Source organism: Heterodontus francisci, chromosome 34 (genome assembly GCF_036365525.1).
Source record: "Heterodontus francisci isolate sHetFra1 chromosome 34, sHetFra1.hap1, whole genome shotgun sequence".
NCBI lineage: Eukaryota > Metazoa > Chordata > Chondrichthyes > Heterodontiformes > Heterodontidae > Heterodontus > Heterodontus francisci.
In genome coordinates, this window is record NC_090404.1 from 15,650,064 (window position 1) to 15,667,587 (window position 17,524).

The window sequence follows — 17,524 nt, forward strand, 5'->3', positions numbered from 1 at the left end:
TCAGCTGGGCGCATCTGGTAGCCCCGTCCGTATGAGGGCATGAGCCCCTTCATTGAAGGAGTGGCCTACCCCGTGGAGAGCCTTGTGTAGCATCACAGAGTGGATGCAGGAACATTGCACTCTGCACCATCAGTACAACTGAGCTGTCAATGCCTCATATGCAATGCCTGAGACATTGCTGAACACATCTCTTAAATGGAGACCCTTCGTTCTCCGCCCTAGACTCTGCACTGCCTCAGGGAGCTCCGACATTTAGGCACCATATCTCCAGCTGCTCCAGAAAGACCCACCTTGTATGTGACCCACCCCTCCCGAGGCTCTGCACCTCTGTCCAGCTGAGCATGCTGTGTCTGTCCTCCATCCTCCGAGGGGAACTGCCCTCAACTGCCTCTGCCTCCATCACCTCCTCCTCCTCGGACGCGAAGCGCTGGTCACCTTGTGCCACCCGTTTTGAAGTTGCGTGACGCCCCCACCCTGGGGGCGTGTATCTGCGCTGGTGGGGGTGAACTTGGCTGCTGTGACGGTGCTGCCTCGAGCGCGTCCTCCTCCTCTGAAGTCACCGCTGACGGCACAGTGGGTATGCTGAGCCTCCCCCTCCACAAGCGGCCCTGGAGGAGACCATAAGACGTGTGGGTGAGGAAAGCTCTCCTGTGTCAGCAGCTGCTTCTGCAGAGCAGCAGCAGCCCATAACAGCTCGTGCATTGGCACAGAGCCAACAAACGAAAGTGGAACTGCAGCCCCGTCACCTGGAAATGGAAAGATCCTGTCACACAGTCTCGGAAGGACACCCATCTCTCCCTCACCAACCTCCTACTGAGCTGTCACCTTGGCAATTCCAAGGGCCTCCTCCTGCTCCATGCCTGTCAGTATAGTGAGATGCACCACTCTACCATCGGAGTGACCCCCTTTCTCCCGCGTTGGTGCTCTTTACACCTGCAAAATCAGGAGCGAGAGTGTTCAGACCGTGGTATCCTCCGATCTCCACATCCAGTGGCTCACTCACATGTGATGTCCATGGCTCCAGGGTCAGTTCTGCCACAACTGTTTGTGGTGTGAGTGTTGGGCACAGTTCAGGAGTAAACCTGGGCACAGACATCCTCACCGCTCCTCTGCACTATGTGCCCTCAGGCTGCTCTGTTTAGTTTAGTTTAGAGATACAGCACTGAAACAGGCCCTTCGGCCCACCGAGTCTGTGCCGACCATCAACCACCCATTTATACTAATCCTACACTAATCCCATATTCCTACCACATCCCCACCTGTCCCTATATTCCCCTACCACCTACCTATACTAGGGGCAATTGCTAATGGCCAATTTACCTATCAACCTGCAAGTCTTTGGCATGTGGGAGGAAACCGGAGCATCCGGAGAAAACCCACGCAGACACAGGGAGAACTTACAAACTCCACACAGGCAGTACCCAGAATTGAACCCGGGTCCCTGGAGCTGTGAGGCTGCGGTGCTAACCACTGCGCCACTGTGCCGCTCATAGGTGTGCTGCTGACTGCAGGACTGGAGGCCTGTCATCTGGGTGTTGCATTTCCAGACCTCAGGAAGTTGTTGAAGTGCTTCCTGCACTGCACCCAGGCCCTGCTGACCTCGCTGCGGCTGCTCACCTCCCTGAGCCACCTCCATCTATCGCCGCCTTGTCTGACTGGCTGGCCTCCTCCTGCCGCTCTCCAGAAACCGGACTTACCTCCGGGCTGCCGCCGCCTTTAACGGCACCTCCAGGGAGGTGTCAGCGAATTTGCAAAGCTGCCCTTACACGGGTGCTTGCCAAGGTGCTGCTGTGCTGCGTTCCGGCCTGTAGCCATCGCATGTGTTCACAATCGTGGCCACCGAGTGTCCTTTAAATCAGTTCCCTCCCACCCGTCTATAACCCGCCTCCTCAACACGCCCGTTACTCCTGATAGGATGGTGAACGCGCCAGCGGGCTGCCTACTCATAGCCCGGCAGCGAGGTGGAGCGGGTTCCAGACCCAGAAATGGTCCCGATTCTCGGAGTCCTGAACCCGGAATGAAAATTCAGCCCTTTTGAGTGGGCGAGTGGTTTTCCTGTGGTGACGGAGGAAAGGGGAGGGATGGAGGGAGTGGGGAAAGACTTGCCTAACGCTGTCCCCATTGTCTCTTGGCAGGGAGCATTCCCGGCAAGTTAAAGAGTATGTTTAAAGGAGGCAACAAGAGGGAGAAACGCTCGATGTCGAAGGGTACGTTAGGATCTCCAGAAGTGATACAATATGATGGAGTCTTCAGACACAGGCAGGAGACTGTGCACAAAGATAAAGAATGATCAATCCTGGGGTGGTGGTGGGAGGGAGAGGGAGCAAATCTGAGGGGTGGAGCGATCAATATAGGGTTGGGAGTGATCAATGTGGGGGGAGTGAGAGTGATCAGTCTGTGGGGGATGGGTGGGGGCGGTGTGCGAGTGTGGGGTTGTACCTGCCCAGGGTTTGTTTGATGATAACATTGGGTGCCTGAAATGGAAAATATCACTCTGTCCGTGGAACACCAGTGACTGTGGACCGTAAAGGTAGACGTCTCTGTGTGAGTCTCTCCGACATCCTCCCGTTGACAGAGTTTCCACTGAGACACGAATGCAGACATTATGAAGTCACGATTCTGTCGTCTTGTGGAAAAGTTTTGAGCAAACCCGCCACGTGAAATATGAAGGCTGAAGATCCATTGCCTGGACAGAGGGCACGGCCTGATCATCCCAGGCATTGTCCTGAAAAGCGGAGGCAGCGTTTGCAGATAACTTGCCAGAGTAGTCACTCTTCGCAAGGCTCGGATTCTTTACAAAGAGTGAAGGAAGGGCGAGCGAGGGAGCGGCGACAACTCACTTAACATTGTCCCAATCTTCTCTTGGCAGGCAGTGACAGTGACATTGTTTATGCAGCATCCATCAGCTATGAACATATTGGTTCGATGGAGTCTTCCTGTAAGGCGATCCCGCAGACAGGTAAAGAAAGATTTTAAGCAGCATCTTTCACCACCTCTGGCTGTGGAGCGCTTTGAAACATCCTATCAAGTTCGTTGGAAATAAGGGTAACCAATTCGAGCACAGCAAGATCCCACAAACACCAGTGTGATAAGTGTTGGTTGAGCAAGGAGTCAGCTGCACCGGACGTTTCTAATCCCCAATCGGGACATTCCATTCCCCTCCTTTTTTTTTTTGCCTTTGAGTCAGAAGGTTGTGAGTTCGAGATTCCACTTCAGAGACTCACGCCCAATAATGCAGGGCCGACACTCGCGGTGTCAGTACTGAGGGAATGTTTCACTGTCGGGAGGTGCCATCCTTCGGATGTGATGCTCAACTGAGGGCCCTGTCGACCCTCTCGGGTGAGGTGTACAAGATCCCGCGGCAGCTATTGGAAGAAGGGCTGGGGGAGTGGAGTTCTCCCTGCTGTGCTGCGGCCAATACTTATCCCTCAACCAAAATCACTGCAACAGATTAACTGGTCATTCATCCCACTGCAGTTTGTGGGATCTTGCTCTGCGTAACTCGGCTGCCCAGTTTCCTGACCCCTCAGCCCTGGCCCAAGAGACGACCCTCGTATCTCTTGTCAATCTCCATAACCACCGCCTACCTCTCCTCTCCTCCTCCCGTTTTCCTCACGGTTCTCCCCACATTATGCCCCTCCTACTCACCCCCCCTCACAACAACCCTGTCGCCAAACCCATCAGCTGTGGGCAGCAGGCAAACACGTTGCGCCCTCCTTGCCGAACGCGGATCGCCAGCACTAAGGCTGCGCCCTCGCTTCCCATTCCACGGAGTGGTCCTGCACTCTGCATCACTGCCCTCATCCCCCCCGCTCTGACACTGCAACTATTGGTCATTTCCCAGCTCTATCCACTGCCCAATGACCCTCTCTTCATAAACTAAGACTGAGGAGGTGGCAGGATGCTTCCTGTCCAGTTCACAGCATGTGGGCATCGCGGCAGGACCCCCTGGCATTTATTGATTGTCCCCGAGTTCAGGATAGAAGCTGCATTTATATAGCAGCTTTCACGATCTCAGGATTAATTTAGTTCATTCGAGGGTGATACTTTCCAAATCTGTCTTCGACACAGTCTGACAGGTTTCACTGTCTTGTTGACATTTATTTTCAGGGGGGGGGGGGTGAGTGTCGCTGGGAAGCCCTCTAAAATTTATCGTCCATCCATAATTCCCCCTTGAGAAGGTGGTGGTGAGCTGCCTTCTTGAATCGCTGCAGTCCATGTGGGGTAGGTACACCCACAGTGCTGTTAGGAAGGGAGTTCCAGGATTTTGACCCAGCGACAGTGAAGGAACGGCGATATAGTTCCAAGTCAGGATGGTGTGTGACTTGGAGGGGAACTTGCAGGTGGTGGTGTTCTCGTGCATTTGTTGCCCTTGTCCTATTTGGTAGAGGCCGGGGGTTTGGAAGGTGCTGTCGAAGGAGTCTTGGTGTATTGCTGCAGTGCATCTTGTAGATGGTACACACTACTGCCACTGTGTGTTGGTGGTGGTGGAGGGAGTGAATGTTTCAGACGGTGAATCGGTGTTTGATTCACCCGCCAATCTCTGAGGACTGGGTCTTTTACAACAACAACTTGCATCTAAACAGCACCTTCTAATGTAGGAAAAGATCACAAAGTGTTTCACAGGAGCGTTATCAAACAACATTTGACACCGAGCTAAAAGGAAAGGAGATATTGGAGCAGGAAACTGAGTGTTGGGTCAAAGAGGAAGGTTTAGGGAGGGAATTCCAGAGCTCGGGGCCCAGGCAGCTGAAGGCACGGCCGCCAATGGTGGAGCCATTAAAATCAGGGATGGACAAGAGGCCGGAATTAGAGGAGCCCAGATATCTCGGAGTGCTGAGGATCTGGAGGAGGTTGCAGAGATTGGGGTTGGAGGTCGGTGGGGAGGGAGAGGCGGTGAAACCATGGAACGATTTGAAAACAAGGAAGAGAATTTAGAACGGAGGCATTGCCAGACTGGGAGCCAGTGTAGGTCAGCGAGTACAGGGGTGTTGGGTGAACCAGACGCGGTGTGAATATGAACAGACGAATTAGGAGCAGGAGTAGGCCATTCGGCCCCTCCAGCCTGCTCTGCCGTTTAATAAGATAGTGGCTGATCTGTTTGTGTCTTGAATTCTACACTCCCATCTACCCCCGATAACCTTTGATTCCCTTTCCTAACAAGAATCTATCTACCTCCGCCTCAGAAATATTCAATGACCCCGCCTCCACCACCTTCTGAGGCAGAGAATTCCAAACTCGCACAACCCTCAGAGAAAAAACATTTCTCCTCATCTCTGTCCTAAAAGGGCGACCCCTAATTTTAAAACTGTGCCCCCTAGTTCTGGACTCACCCACACGAGGAAACATCCTTTCTACATCCACCTTGTCAAGACTGTTCAGGATCTTATAAACTTCAATCGAGTCTCCCCTCACTCTTCTAAACTCCAGTCAAAACAAGCCCAGTCTGTCTAACCTTTCTTCATAATCCTTACTTTTATTTTCATTTCCTCTCATAATAAATGATATACTCCATTAGCCTTCTTTATTACTTGCTGTACCTGCGTACTAATGTTTTGTGACTTCCGCACTAGATCCCTCTGCACCTCGGAGTTCTGTAGTCTTTCTCCGTTTAAGTAATACTCTGCTTTTTTATTCTTCCTGCCAAAGTGAACAACTTCACATTTTCCCACATTATACTCCATCTGCCAGACTTTTCCCGTTCACTCAACCTATCTATATTGGTCTGAAACCTCATGTCCTCATCACAACTTATTTTCAACAGGAGGAATACGGACGGCAGAGTTTTGGACGAGCTGTAGTTTACGGACAGTGGAAGATGGGAGGCCAGCCAGGAGAGAGTTTGATTAGTTGATTCTCAGGGTGCTAGAGGCGAGGGGTCGGGGTGGGGGGGGGGCGGGTCTGAGGCAGGGCTTGATGTTATGGAGGTGGAAGGAGGCTGTCTTGGTGATGGATGGGATATGGGGTCGGAAGCTCAGCTCGGGGTGAAATGTGACAGTGAGGTTCCGAATGGTGTGCTTTAGCCTCAGACAGTGGTCAGGGGGAGGGATGGAGACGTTTACCAGCGACTAGAGTTTGTGTCTTTGATCATCCCAGCTCGGAGTCAAATGTGATGCTGTGGTTGAAAAATTTATTTACCCACAAAATGCAGTCTTCAGTAAAAAGAGGCCTTTTCTGCTAGCACGCTGGAAGGATACATTCAAGATGGGGAGGGGGGCTGCACAAAGGCCAGTTCTGGCTCTCTGACCCATGTTGCCCTCATTTCTTCCCATCTCCCATTGCTCCCCTTCCCAGCGAATCCGGTGATGAAGCTGATTTCACTGCAGAACGCGGACGGATCATGGTGTCTAGACAGCGGTCTGGAGACGCTGTTGGGCCTGAAGCCTCAAGAGATCGAACGGAGCATGCCTCGCCAGGTAAGGCCACAGTGTGAGCCCTCCTCATCGTTTCACATCAAGACAAGGGGAAGGAAAGGAGTCACAGTTAAACCGAGGGCCCCATCTGCCCTCTCGGGTGCACATAAAAGATCCCACAGCTGCTGTTTCTAAGAGGGGCAGGTCATCTTCTGCCCGGTGTCCTGGCCCAATCTTTATCCCTCAGAACACATCACTGAAATACACGTCATGTTGCGTTTGCAAGAGGACGTTCATTGACACAATGCTTGCTGGGATAGGCCAACCTCCATTGCAGTCTCTAAGATCCCCCTGTTCATGGCCCCACCACCTGTGGCAGTGAGACAACATAAACCCGAAGGACCTCCGAACCCCTTTTTCCATCCCCTCTCTCCCACTATCCCAGTGTCGCCTGCGTCAGAGTCACTCCCGCCTCTGAGTCCGCAGGTTCAGGGTTCAAGTCAGAGACCCAGGAGCCATAATCTCCACTGACAACCCAGTGCCTACACTTTCAAAGTACTGGATCAATTGCAAAGTACAATATTGCAAAAGAAAGGAAGATGTTGCCTCCATACAACATCTTTTACCACCTTAGGGGGTGTCAAAGCCAATTAAACACTTTTGAAGAGCGGTCAGTGTTGAAAGGTAGAAAAGGCAGCAGGAAATTTGCGTACAGCAAGATCCCACAAACAGTAATCAGATAATGAATGAACCATCTGTTTTTAGTGGTGTTGATTGAGGGATAAATATTGGTCCGAGGACACCAGGGTGAACCCCACCCCTCCACCCCACCGCCCCTACTCTTCCTCCAATAGTGACCGTGAGATCTTTTCCAGGGGGGCAGACGGGGCCCACGGTTCAATATCTCATCTGAAGGATGGCACCTCCCCATGGTGCGGCGCTCCCTCAGTACTGGCACCGGGAGTGTTGACCCTGGAGTATGGGGCTCAAGCCCACAATCTCCTGACTGAGAGGCAAGACTGAGACCTGCTGAGCCACAACTCACTCCAAAAGGGACTTTTCACATCTATGTTGACCTGACCAAAATCAGCAGGTCAGAGGTCAGCTTGATGAACTGTCAATTACTCCCAACCCCAAAGCTTCCCCATCCCCTCCCCCTTGGCAACAACCCAATCTGGCGGACATTCCAACCTGACATTCACAAGCCATGCCGCAATGCCTGGCCCACATGGTGGAGGATAGAGCAAAGATCACGGCCATAAAGTAATTGACAGGCTACTGTCGGGAGAGCTTGACTCTCTATCTAACCCCGTTTTTGTTTAAGGATGCCTTTATACCCCAGGCCTCTTTTATATATTATTTGTCGAGGGGGACTTTATTCCCCAGGAATAAAATAATAACTTTATTTAAATCGAATAAATAAAACAAAAACTCAAATTAAAATGCCAATCTCGGCGTTGACGATGCACTCCAGTCCCTGCGTTGCCCACCGGTCGCAGAAGGCCTCAAGCGTGCCGGCGGACACCGCATTCTCCTTCTCAAGCAATACCTGGGTGCGAGCGTAACCTCAGAAGAGATGCAGGCAATCAGGGCGGACAGACCACCCCGACGGCTCGCAGCCTGGACCTGTGAATTGCCAACTTGGCCAGGAGCAGACCAACAAGGAGATCCTCCTCCCAGCCCACGTCCCCCCGCAACCGGTGCCCAAAGATCAGGAGCGTGGGATTGCAGTGCAGCCAAAACTTGAGGAGCAGCCCCTTCAAATACTCAAAGAGGGGCTGCAACCTCACACAGTCCATATGCGTGGAACACGGACTCGTCCAGGCCGCAGAAAGTACAGGCGGCCTGGGAGTCCGTGAATCTACTTAAAAGTCTACTGCACGGGACTGCCCTGTGCAACACCCTCCACCCCAGGACCCGATGTAAAGGGGGAAGACTCCCGCGCAAAGAGACCTCCATCGGGGTTTCCCCTCGCCACCAGATGGTAACGCGGACCGCCAGGGTGTGTCTGGCTGGCTGACGAGGGCGAGGAAGTGGAGAGTGTGCAGGAGCAGCCCGTACAGGAAACCTCTCCGCGCCGATTGGAATGGCACGGAGGGCATTTCCAAGAGGCAGCTTGGGATGTGCGGGACCGGCTCCCGAGGAGGGGTTCGGGGCCTGGGTCCGATTAGCAGTTCTGGCCGAGTGGGGTCAGCTCGGCCAGGAGCGCTCCGCTCTCTCGAGCCCCCTCGCCACCCACAGTGAGGGGCGTCCCGGGGGCTTCGGCTACTCCTCCGCCCACCAGTCCATCACGAGTCGGCCACCCGGACAGCCGAGGCGCTCTCCTCCACCGGCGGGGGAGCGCCCTGACTGGAGGCGACCATGTTCCAGACTTGGAAAAGATCCCAGTAAAAGACAGGCAACTCCCTCAGAGAGGCGCGGCTAACGGTCTCCGACGGGAGCTGCGTGTCGTCTTGAAGGCAGTGATACTGGCGGAAAAAATACGTCGCCAGCGCACACCATCTGGGAGGATGCTCGACGTACAGGTATCTCTGCAGGGTCCGAAGGCCGAGACGCGCAGCCTGGGTGCGGACGCACACCAGCGACTGGCCGCCCTCCTCAATTGGGAGACTCAGGACCGCGGCAGAGACCCAGTGTTTCCTTTTGCCCCAGAAGAAATCGACAAGTTTCTTCTGGATCTTGGTTGCGAATGCAGGGGGTGGGGCCAAAGTGACCAACCGGTACCACAGCATCGAGGTCATCAGTTGGTTTATGACCAGCGCTTGGCCCCTGTAGGGAAGCACTCGGAGCAGTCTTGTCCAGCGCCCCAGCCGAGTGGTGACTTTCACCTCCAGCTCCTGCCAGTCTGCCGGCCAGGCTTCCTCAGCAGGGCTAAGGTGGACTCCCAGATAGAGGAGGTGCGTGGTGCTCCACGCAAAAGTTGTCAACTCCTCCGGCAGGGAGTCCACCCGCCACTGACCCACCAGGAGACCAGAACATTTCTCCCAATTGATCCTCGCGGAGGACGCGGCAGAAAAGGTCTGCTGGCAGTCGTGCATCCTCCGCAAGTCAACGGGATCTGTGACCGCGAGGAGCACGTCGTTGGCGTAAGCCGAGAGGACGGCCCGCATGGCCGGCTCACGCAGAGCCAATCCCGTCAACCTCCTGCGAAGCAGGCACAGGAAGGGATCCACACAAATGGTATACAATTGGCCGGACATGGGGCATCCCTGACGCACTCCTCTCCCAAAGCGAAGGGGCGCCGTCAAGGACCCATTAACCTTGACTAGACACTCTGTGGCGGCGGATAAAAGTCGGACCCAGGTCACGAAATGCGGCCCGAGTCCGAAAGCGCGCAGAGTCCCGAAAAGGTATTCGCGATCCACCCTGTCGAACACCTTACCCTGATCGAGGCGACCGAGTGACCAGTCCTCTGGGAAAGATGGATCAGGTCCTGGACCAGGTGGATGTTGTCCTTGATGGACTGGCCCGGGACCGTGTAGGACTGGTCGGGGTGGATCATGTGGGCCAGCACGGAGCCCAGGCAGGTAGACATAGCCCGGGCAAAGATCTTATAATCCGTGCTGAGGAGGGAGACCGGACACCAGTTTTCAGCAGGCGGAGATCGCCCCACTTCGGCAGCAGGACAATGACCGCCCTGCGCTACGAGAGGGGCATCTCCCCGGTTGCCAGGCTTTCCCCCAGGATCCGCGCATAATCGTCCCCCAGGACGTCCCATAACGCCCTGAGGAACTCCACGGTCAACCCATCCAGCCCTGGGGATTTGCTCCTCGACAGCTGGTGGAGGGCGCCAGTCAGCTTCGCCAACGTGAGCGGAGCCTGCAATCCTTTGGTGCCCTCCGGGCTGACCTGCTGCAGGTCCTCCCACAAAACTCTGCGCGCATCCTCGCTGGACGGATCCAGAGAGAACAACGCACTGTAATAAGTACAGACCAGGAGGCCCATTCCCTCCGGATCCGTGATGGAGGATCCGTCGTCGGCCAGTAGCTCAACGAGCTGCTTATGGACCCCCCTCCATTTTTCCAGCGAGTAGAAGAAGGGTGAGGCGCGGTCCAAATCTTCCAGAATCTGGATCCACGACCTCACGTACACACCTCGGGACCCTATGAGCTGCAGGTCCTTCAGTGCGCCCTTCTTCTCTTTGTACGCCTGCCACAGGCCCGGGTCCACGACGGCATGACCGAGGCGGGAGTCCAAGTCGAGCACCTCCCTCTCTAGTTGCCCGATCTCGGCATCCCGCCTCTTGGTCGACCCCTTCACGTACTCCTGACAGAAGACACAGACGTGAGTCTTGCCCACATCCCACCGTAGCCTCAAGGAGGGGAAGCCCCCCTGCTTCCTTCTCCAGTCGGCCCAGAATCGACAGAATGAGTCCCAGAATCGCTCGTCTTCCAGCAGCCGGTTGTTAATGTGCCAGTACAAGGACCCCGCCCACGTGCGGAGCGAAGCGAACTCCGCCCACACCAGGCGGTGGTCCGAGCACGGCACCAGCTGCATGGAGGCTGCCGATACACGGGAGACGTACGCCTGCGAAAAGTAGAGGCGGTCGATTCGGGACCCTCCTCCTCCACGTGAAGGAGCTAGAGTCGGGATGGAGATTCCGCCAGACGTCCACCAAATTAAGGGAGCTGATCAGTCACCTCAACTTCTCCACCGACGCTTGGCCGCACTGGGGACCGGAGCGATCCCCCACCTCAAGGGTGCAGTTAAAATCCCCCCCGACGATGATGCACTCGCCGCTATCGATGGAGCTCAAGAGAGCGGACACTTCTTCAAAGAAGCGCGCTTGCAACACGCCGGGCCTGGGCGCGTACACGTTCACAAAGTGGAGCGGCACGCTACCCAGGCGAACGGCGAGGTGGAGCAAGAGGCCCGGCACTAGCTCCTTGACCCCCAAGATGTCCGGCTGAAAAGTCAGGGCCAACAAGACAGCCACCCCATCAGAAATAGGGGTGAGGTGACTCATGTAGACCCCACCCTGCCACTCCAGGAGCCAGGTGGCTTCGTCTCCCGGAATGGTGTGGGTTTCCTGCAGAAAGCTCACCGCGTATTTCCCTTGCCTGAGGACTGAGAGATTGTGAAATCTGCGGTGAGACCCCCTGCTGCCGTTGATGTTGAGGCTGGCTATGGTTATCTTCATGTCAAAGGTACTTAAAACCTGAGGAACACATTAAAACGGCGCCTCTCAACCAGTTTCACGCCCGCGCGCTTGCCCGCTTTCTTGAGGGCGGCACGGACGGAATGTATGATCAGCGCCAGATTCGACCAACGACCGAGGGCCAGCTGAACTTTATTGCGGCAACCCCTGCAAGTCGCGAGGAAATCCCGGAGTTCTGCCGTGGGGTTGAGAGGAGATTCGGTGGGAGGCACGAGGGACTCCACCACCTCACTGGTGATGGAATCAAGGTCATCCTCTGTGCCCCACACCGAATCCCCATCCTCCTCCGGGTCATCACCGCCAGCGGCCGACACATCCACCACACACTGTGCAGACGTCCCGGCCGTGCCAGCTGGTCCCGCCTCCGTCACGATCCCACCCCCAGGATCGATGGCGGAGGAGTCCTCTCTGGGTTCTACTGTGAAACTGGAGCCAGTGGGCGGCAGCAGTTCAGGACCCCCCTCCACCTCTGTCCCCAGGCCAATGAGCAGTCCAGGGAAGACGGAAGTTCCCGACTCCGGAAATCCAGCCGGTGCCGAGACCGGAGGCGGAGAGAGGAGGCCATCTCCCGCTCTGCCAACACCCACAGACCCAGCAACAGGGACAACATTTTCAATTGCAACCGGGTCGGGTGTCTCCTGGTCAGTGGAGGACTCCGGCAGGGAGGGCTGACCCTTTGGGGCCCCGCCCTCCCCTCCACTCAGGGCACCTGACCCAGTGGCAGAATGAGCGGCATCGCCAGGCTCCCCCACCGCAGGCAGGGCTCCACTTACTCCTTCAGGAGGGGCCACATGTATAGGGGCCTCCCCCTCCCCTCCATCCTGAGGAATAGGGAGCTCCTGCCCAGACTTTGCAGCCTTGTTGTTGGTGGTAGGGGGAACCTGAGGACCCAAAACAGGAGACAGCTCCCCTCCAACAGATGGGCCCTGCGCCTCAGGGCCCCTTGTTACCTCTGTGGAGGGGTGCCTTCTCCTCTTTTTCCCACTAGGGCGCAGAGGCTCAGAGACCTCCATGTCATCAGAGGCCTCCACCTCCGCACCCTCCTTTTTATTAGCCACCCTGGGCATGAGCCCAGCCCTGGGACAGGTGGATTCCGTGGGAACGGGCTTTGGGCTGAGCTCAGGCTCGGGTTGTGTCAATGTGTCCAGGGGACGCGCCTCTTGATGTTTCTTTTTCCTCCGCGTCTTCCTTCCACTCGGACGGGCACTCCCCTCCCCGACAAAGGCTGTGAAAACCACAGCCTCCGGAACTGACTGAGCGGTGTCTGTTGGATGTGTGGGGGGAGTGGGAGGAGGTGCTGTGGAACCACCCTGGGCCGCTGAGGTGGAGCTGGCGGCCAGGAGGTTGGGGCAGTTCTTACGAACATGCCCCACCCCCTTGCAGACGTGGCACCGCGCCCCGTCCGAGGTCCAAAAGACGCGGTAAGCCGTCCCCTGGAACTCCACATTAAATTGGCCTTCCGAGTCCTCCTCCCGCGCCAGCTGCATAAATAACTGACGGCGGAAGGAGTAGACATGTTGGAGGCTACGCTCCCGAAGACCAAGCCGGACTGGGGTGATCCCCGACCTCACCTCCCCCAGATGGTGCAGGTGGGGGAGGAGGAGCTCACTGGGAATGAAGGATGGGACGTTGGATAGCATTATCCGCTGCGCAGTGGCCCCCAGAGGGTCCACCGGCAGGAAGGTCCCCCCCCCCCCCCACAGTGAGCCCTTTACTCAGGGCCAGGGACACTGCCCGCTCGGTCTTCAAAAAGAAACACAGCCTTTCCATACATCTTTGAGGCCGCAACAATGGCCGAGTGGCCGACAACCTTGGCCATTGCCTTTACGCAGGCCTCAACAGACATGTTGGGGTGGGGATAGCTCTTCACCCCATGGCTGGATGTTATCAATTTAAAGGGTGACGGGGCCACGTGGGCAGCCACAGAGGCTGCAGCTGCATAGGTAGTAGAGGGCCCCGCCACCGGTGATGAAGGGCTTGCCATGGGTCTAAGAGCTAAACCCACCCCAAATTGTGGGCTTGCACACCGAATTTCAAAAGATTTACAGAAACTATTGAATTTGTATTAAAAAAAACAAACAACAGGTTAGGGGAGAGGCTGAGGGAATAGAGGAGAGGTAAAGACAGGCTGTAAGGGATGATTTACTTTCTGGAGGTGGTGCTCACAGCACATTTAAAACAGTCTTTGCACTTGGTCTTCCAGTCGGGGGAGGCGTCTTCACCTGGGTCAGCTGAAGCTGCCCAGGCACTATTTATCCCCTTCCGTCTGTTTAGCCGGACAGCTTCAGCTGACCCAGGCTTGGCAATTGGGGTGGGGAGGGAGCTTCCCTGTGTTCTTGCTGCAGCAGCACAGATTCCTGCTGAATTGGCAGCCCCACCCCTTGTTATTCCAGCCACATGTTCCTCCCCCAACAGTCCAAAGCAAATTACTGGTGTTCAGCACCCACCTCCAGACAAAGCCTTGTTTCCAAAAAATGTCTCTTTCTTCTCTTTAATGGCGATTGTTGTTGAAGTTTTCCCTCTGCTTGGTTGTAGCTGCTCTCCCTTGCTCAGTGCAGCTCCTCTCTCCACCTCTGCAACCTGCAACTGCCACCAGCACTCTCAGCTGAGACTCGTTGCTGCAATCAGCAGTCAACACTTCAATTAGCCAGCAGCCAAACCCAGTGCTGTCCCTGTCCTGAGAGTGTTTGATGGGGACAGTGCAGAGGGAGCTTTACTCTGTATGTAACCCCGTACTGTCCCTGTCCTGGGAGCTTTACTCTACATCTAACCCCGTGCTGTCCCTGTCCTGGGAGCTTTACTCTACATCTAACCCCGTGCTGTCCCTGTCCTGGGAGCTTGACTCTGTATCTAACCCAGACTGTACCTTTCCTGACCAGCTTACACATGCAGTACTTGTATCTGCTGTAAGGTCATTGTTGGTTTGTCTCTCTCTCTCTCATTGACGGTTGTCTCTGTGACTTTAAGGACATTGATCAGACTCTCTGGGTCACGGTACTGGCGGTGATTTGGCTGCATGCGTTTGGTGCTGACACGAAAGATGAGTGGGAGCTCCTGGTGGACAAGTCGCTGTCGTGGATCAAGACCAATGCAGGTGAGGTCAAAGGTCGTACTGGAGATGAGGAGGTCGAGACCAACTCAAGGAGAACATTGTATTCATATCACTGAACTCAGTGACACATGTTATCCCACTCGCTGTCTCTCTCTCGGAGATATCTGTACACTGACTGGTGTCTCTCAGTCCGTCTCTCAGGGAGATATCTGTACACTGACTGGTGTCTCTCAGTCCCCTCCCTCTCAGGGAGATATCTGTACACTGACTGGTGTCTCTCAGGGAGATATCTGTACACTGACTGGTGTCTCTCAGTCCGTCTCTCTCAGGGTGATATCTGTACACTGACTGGTGTCTCTCAGTCTGCCTCTCTCAGGGTGATATCTGTACATTGACTGGCGTCTCTCAGTCCCTCTCTCTCAGGGTGATATCTGTACACTAACTGGTGTCTCTCAGTCCCCTCTCTCAGGGAGATATCAGTACATTGACTGGTGTCTCTCAGTCCCTCCCCCTGAGGGAGATATCTGTACACTGACTGGTGTCTCTCAGTCCCTCTCTCTCAGGGTGATATCTGTACACTAACTGGTGTCTCTCAGTCCCTCTCCCTCAGGGAAATACCTGTACATTTACTGGTGTCTCTCAGTCCCTCCCCCGAGGGAGATATCTATACACTTACTGGTGTTTCTCAGTCCCTCTCTCTCATGGTGATATCTGTACATTGACTGGCGTCTCTCAGTCCCTCTCTCTCAGGGTGATATCTGTACATTAACTGGTGTCTCTCAGTCCCCTCTCTCAGGGAGATATCAGTACATTGACTGGTGTCTCTCAGTCCCTCCCCCTGAAGGAGATATCTGTACATTGACTGGTGTCTCTCAGTCCCTCCCCCGACGGAGATATCTGTACACTTACTGGTGTTTCTCAGTCCCTCTCTCTCAGGGTGATATCTGTACATTGACTGGCGTCTGTCAGTCCCTCTCTCTCAGGGTGATATCTGTACACTAACTGGTGTCTCTCAGTCCCTCCCCCTGAGGGTGATATCTGTACACTGACTGATGTCTCTCAGTCTCCTCTCTCAGGGTGATATCTGTACATTGACTGGCGTCTGTCAGTCCCTCTCTCTCAGGGTGATATCTGTACACTAACTGATGTCTCTAAGTCCCTCTCTCTCAGGGTGATATCTGTGCACTGACTGATGTCTCTCAGTCTCCTCTCTCAGGGAGATATCTGTACACTGACAGGTGTCTCTCAGTCTCCTCTCTCAGGGTGATATCTGTACACTAACTGGTGTCTCTCAGTCCCTCTCTCTCAGGGTGATATCCGTACACTGACTGGTGTCTCTAAGTCCCTCTCTCTCAGGGTGATATCTGTACACTGACTGATGTCTCTGTCTCCTCTCTCAGGGAGATATCTGTACACTGACTGATGTCTCTGTCTCCTCTCTCAGGGAGATATCTGTACACTGACAGGTGTCTCTCAGTCTCCTCTCTCAGGGTGATATCTGTACACTGACAGGTGTCTCTCAGTCTCCTCTCTCAGGGTGATATCTGTACACTGACAGGTGTCTCTCAGTCTCCTCTCTCTCAGGGTGATATCTGTACACTGACTGATGTCTCTGTCTCCTCTCTCAGGGAGATATCTGTACACTGACAGGTGTCTCTCAGTCTCCTCTCTCAGGGTGATATCTGTACACTAACTGGTGTCTCTCAGTCCCTCTCTCTCAGGGTGATATCTGTACACTGACTGGTGTCTCTAAGTCCCTCTCTCTCAGGGTGATATCTGTACACTGACTGATGTCTCTGTCTCCTCTCTCAGGGAGATATCTGTACACTGACTGATGTCTCTGTCTCCTCTCTCAGGGAGATATCTGTACACTGACAGGTGTCTCTCAGTCTCCTCTCTCAGGGAGATATCTGTACACTGACAGGTGTCTCTCAGTCTCCTCTCTCAGGGAGATATCTGTACACTGACAGGTGTCTCTCAGTCTCCTCTCTCTCAGGGTGATATCTGTACACTGACTGATGTCTCTGTCTCCTCTCTCAGGGAGATATCTGTACACTGACTGGTGTCTCTAAGTCCCTCTCTCTCAGGGTGATATCTGTACACTGACTGATGTCTCTGTCTCCTCTCTCAGGGAGATATCTGTACACTGACAGGTGTCTCTCAGTCTCCTCTCTCAGGGAGATATCTGTACACTGACAGGTGTCTCTTTTACATTAACAGTCATTTTAATTCTTGTATCCCCCTCTAGGCCCTGACCTCGAGGGATGTGTGAAAGCAGGAAATGGCCTGTTGAAAACCTCTGTCGACCCGCACGTGTTTGAACTGTGACAGAGCTTTGAATGGTTATGAAAAAGGACCAAATTAATACTATCATTCAGATTATTGAGCTGTAGCTTCTCTTTGCTCTCTGAGCATGCGTTCCCTTCTCGCTGCCTCGCTCGTATCCTTCTCTCCTTTTCATCGGGATTTTGGTCTAATGGTACTTACGTGAACTGTAAAGAATTTGTACCTTGGAATGTCGACCAAGTTCTATTATTTAAAAAAAAATGGCTTGTTATTTTATCACTCTGTGTAATTGTATCGGTATCAAAGATACCGATTTAACTGCTCGATGTAACCTGATTGCTCTCAGGTCCGACAGAGTGATAGTTGCCACCTTCTGGGTGCTCTTGTGCAATAAAAGTTGTTTGCTCATTGTGAGGTGCAGTGTTTCGTTGAGGGCTCTTTGTCTTGTCAACTTACGCAGGCTTGCAGACTGAAGAAAGATGAATTTCATGACTGCTAACAGTGAACACTGAAGTTGCCCATGGGGCAGGATATCATTGCTCATGCAGTCAGATGCCATAAACAAACTGTGCACAAGACAAGCCAAGGGTCCACGGTACACTCTGTATCTACTGGTTAATAGCTCAATACATACAGATGCTGTGTGTTAACTCATAGAAGACTTGGAATGGGATT

At 54.2% G+C, this 17,524-nt stretch overlaps 1 protein-coding gene across 4 annotated transcripts in view; it reads left to right on the plus strand.

Moving 5' to 3' along the window:
- Positions 1-17,263, plus strand: part of LOC137349107 (von Willebrand factor A domain-containing protein 5A-like) — a 51,562-nt gene extending 34,299 nt beyond the window's left edge. For all 4 annotated transcript variants that reach the window (XM_068014458.1, XM_068014459.1, XM_068014456.1 and 1 more), the window contains exons 16-20: positions 2,136-2,207; positions 2,870-2,959; positions 6,295-6,416; positions 14,479-14,605; positions 16,812-17,263. In XM_068014458.1, coding sequence (XP_067870559.1) covers positions 2,136-2,207; positions 2,870-2,959; positions 6,295-6,416; positions 14,479-14,605; positions 16,812-16,891 — 491 coding nt within the window. In that variant the 3' untranslated portion in view covers positions 16,892-17,263. The remainder of the gene's footprint in view (positions 1-2,135; positions 2,208-2,869; positions 2,960-6,294; positions 6,417-14,478; positions 14,606-16,811) is intronic.
- The last annotated feature ends 261 nt before the right edge of the window (positions 17,264-17,524 follow it).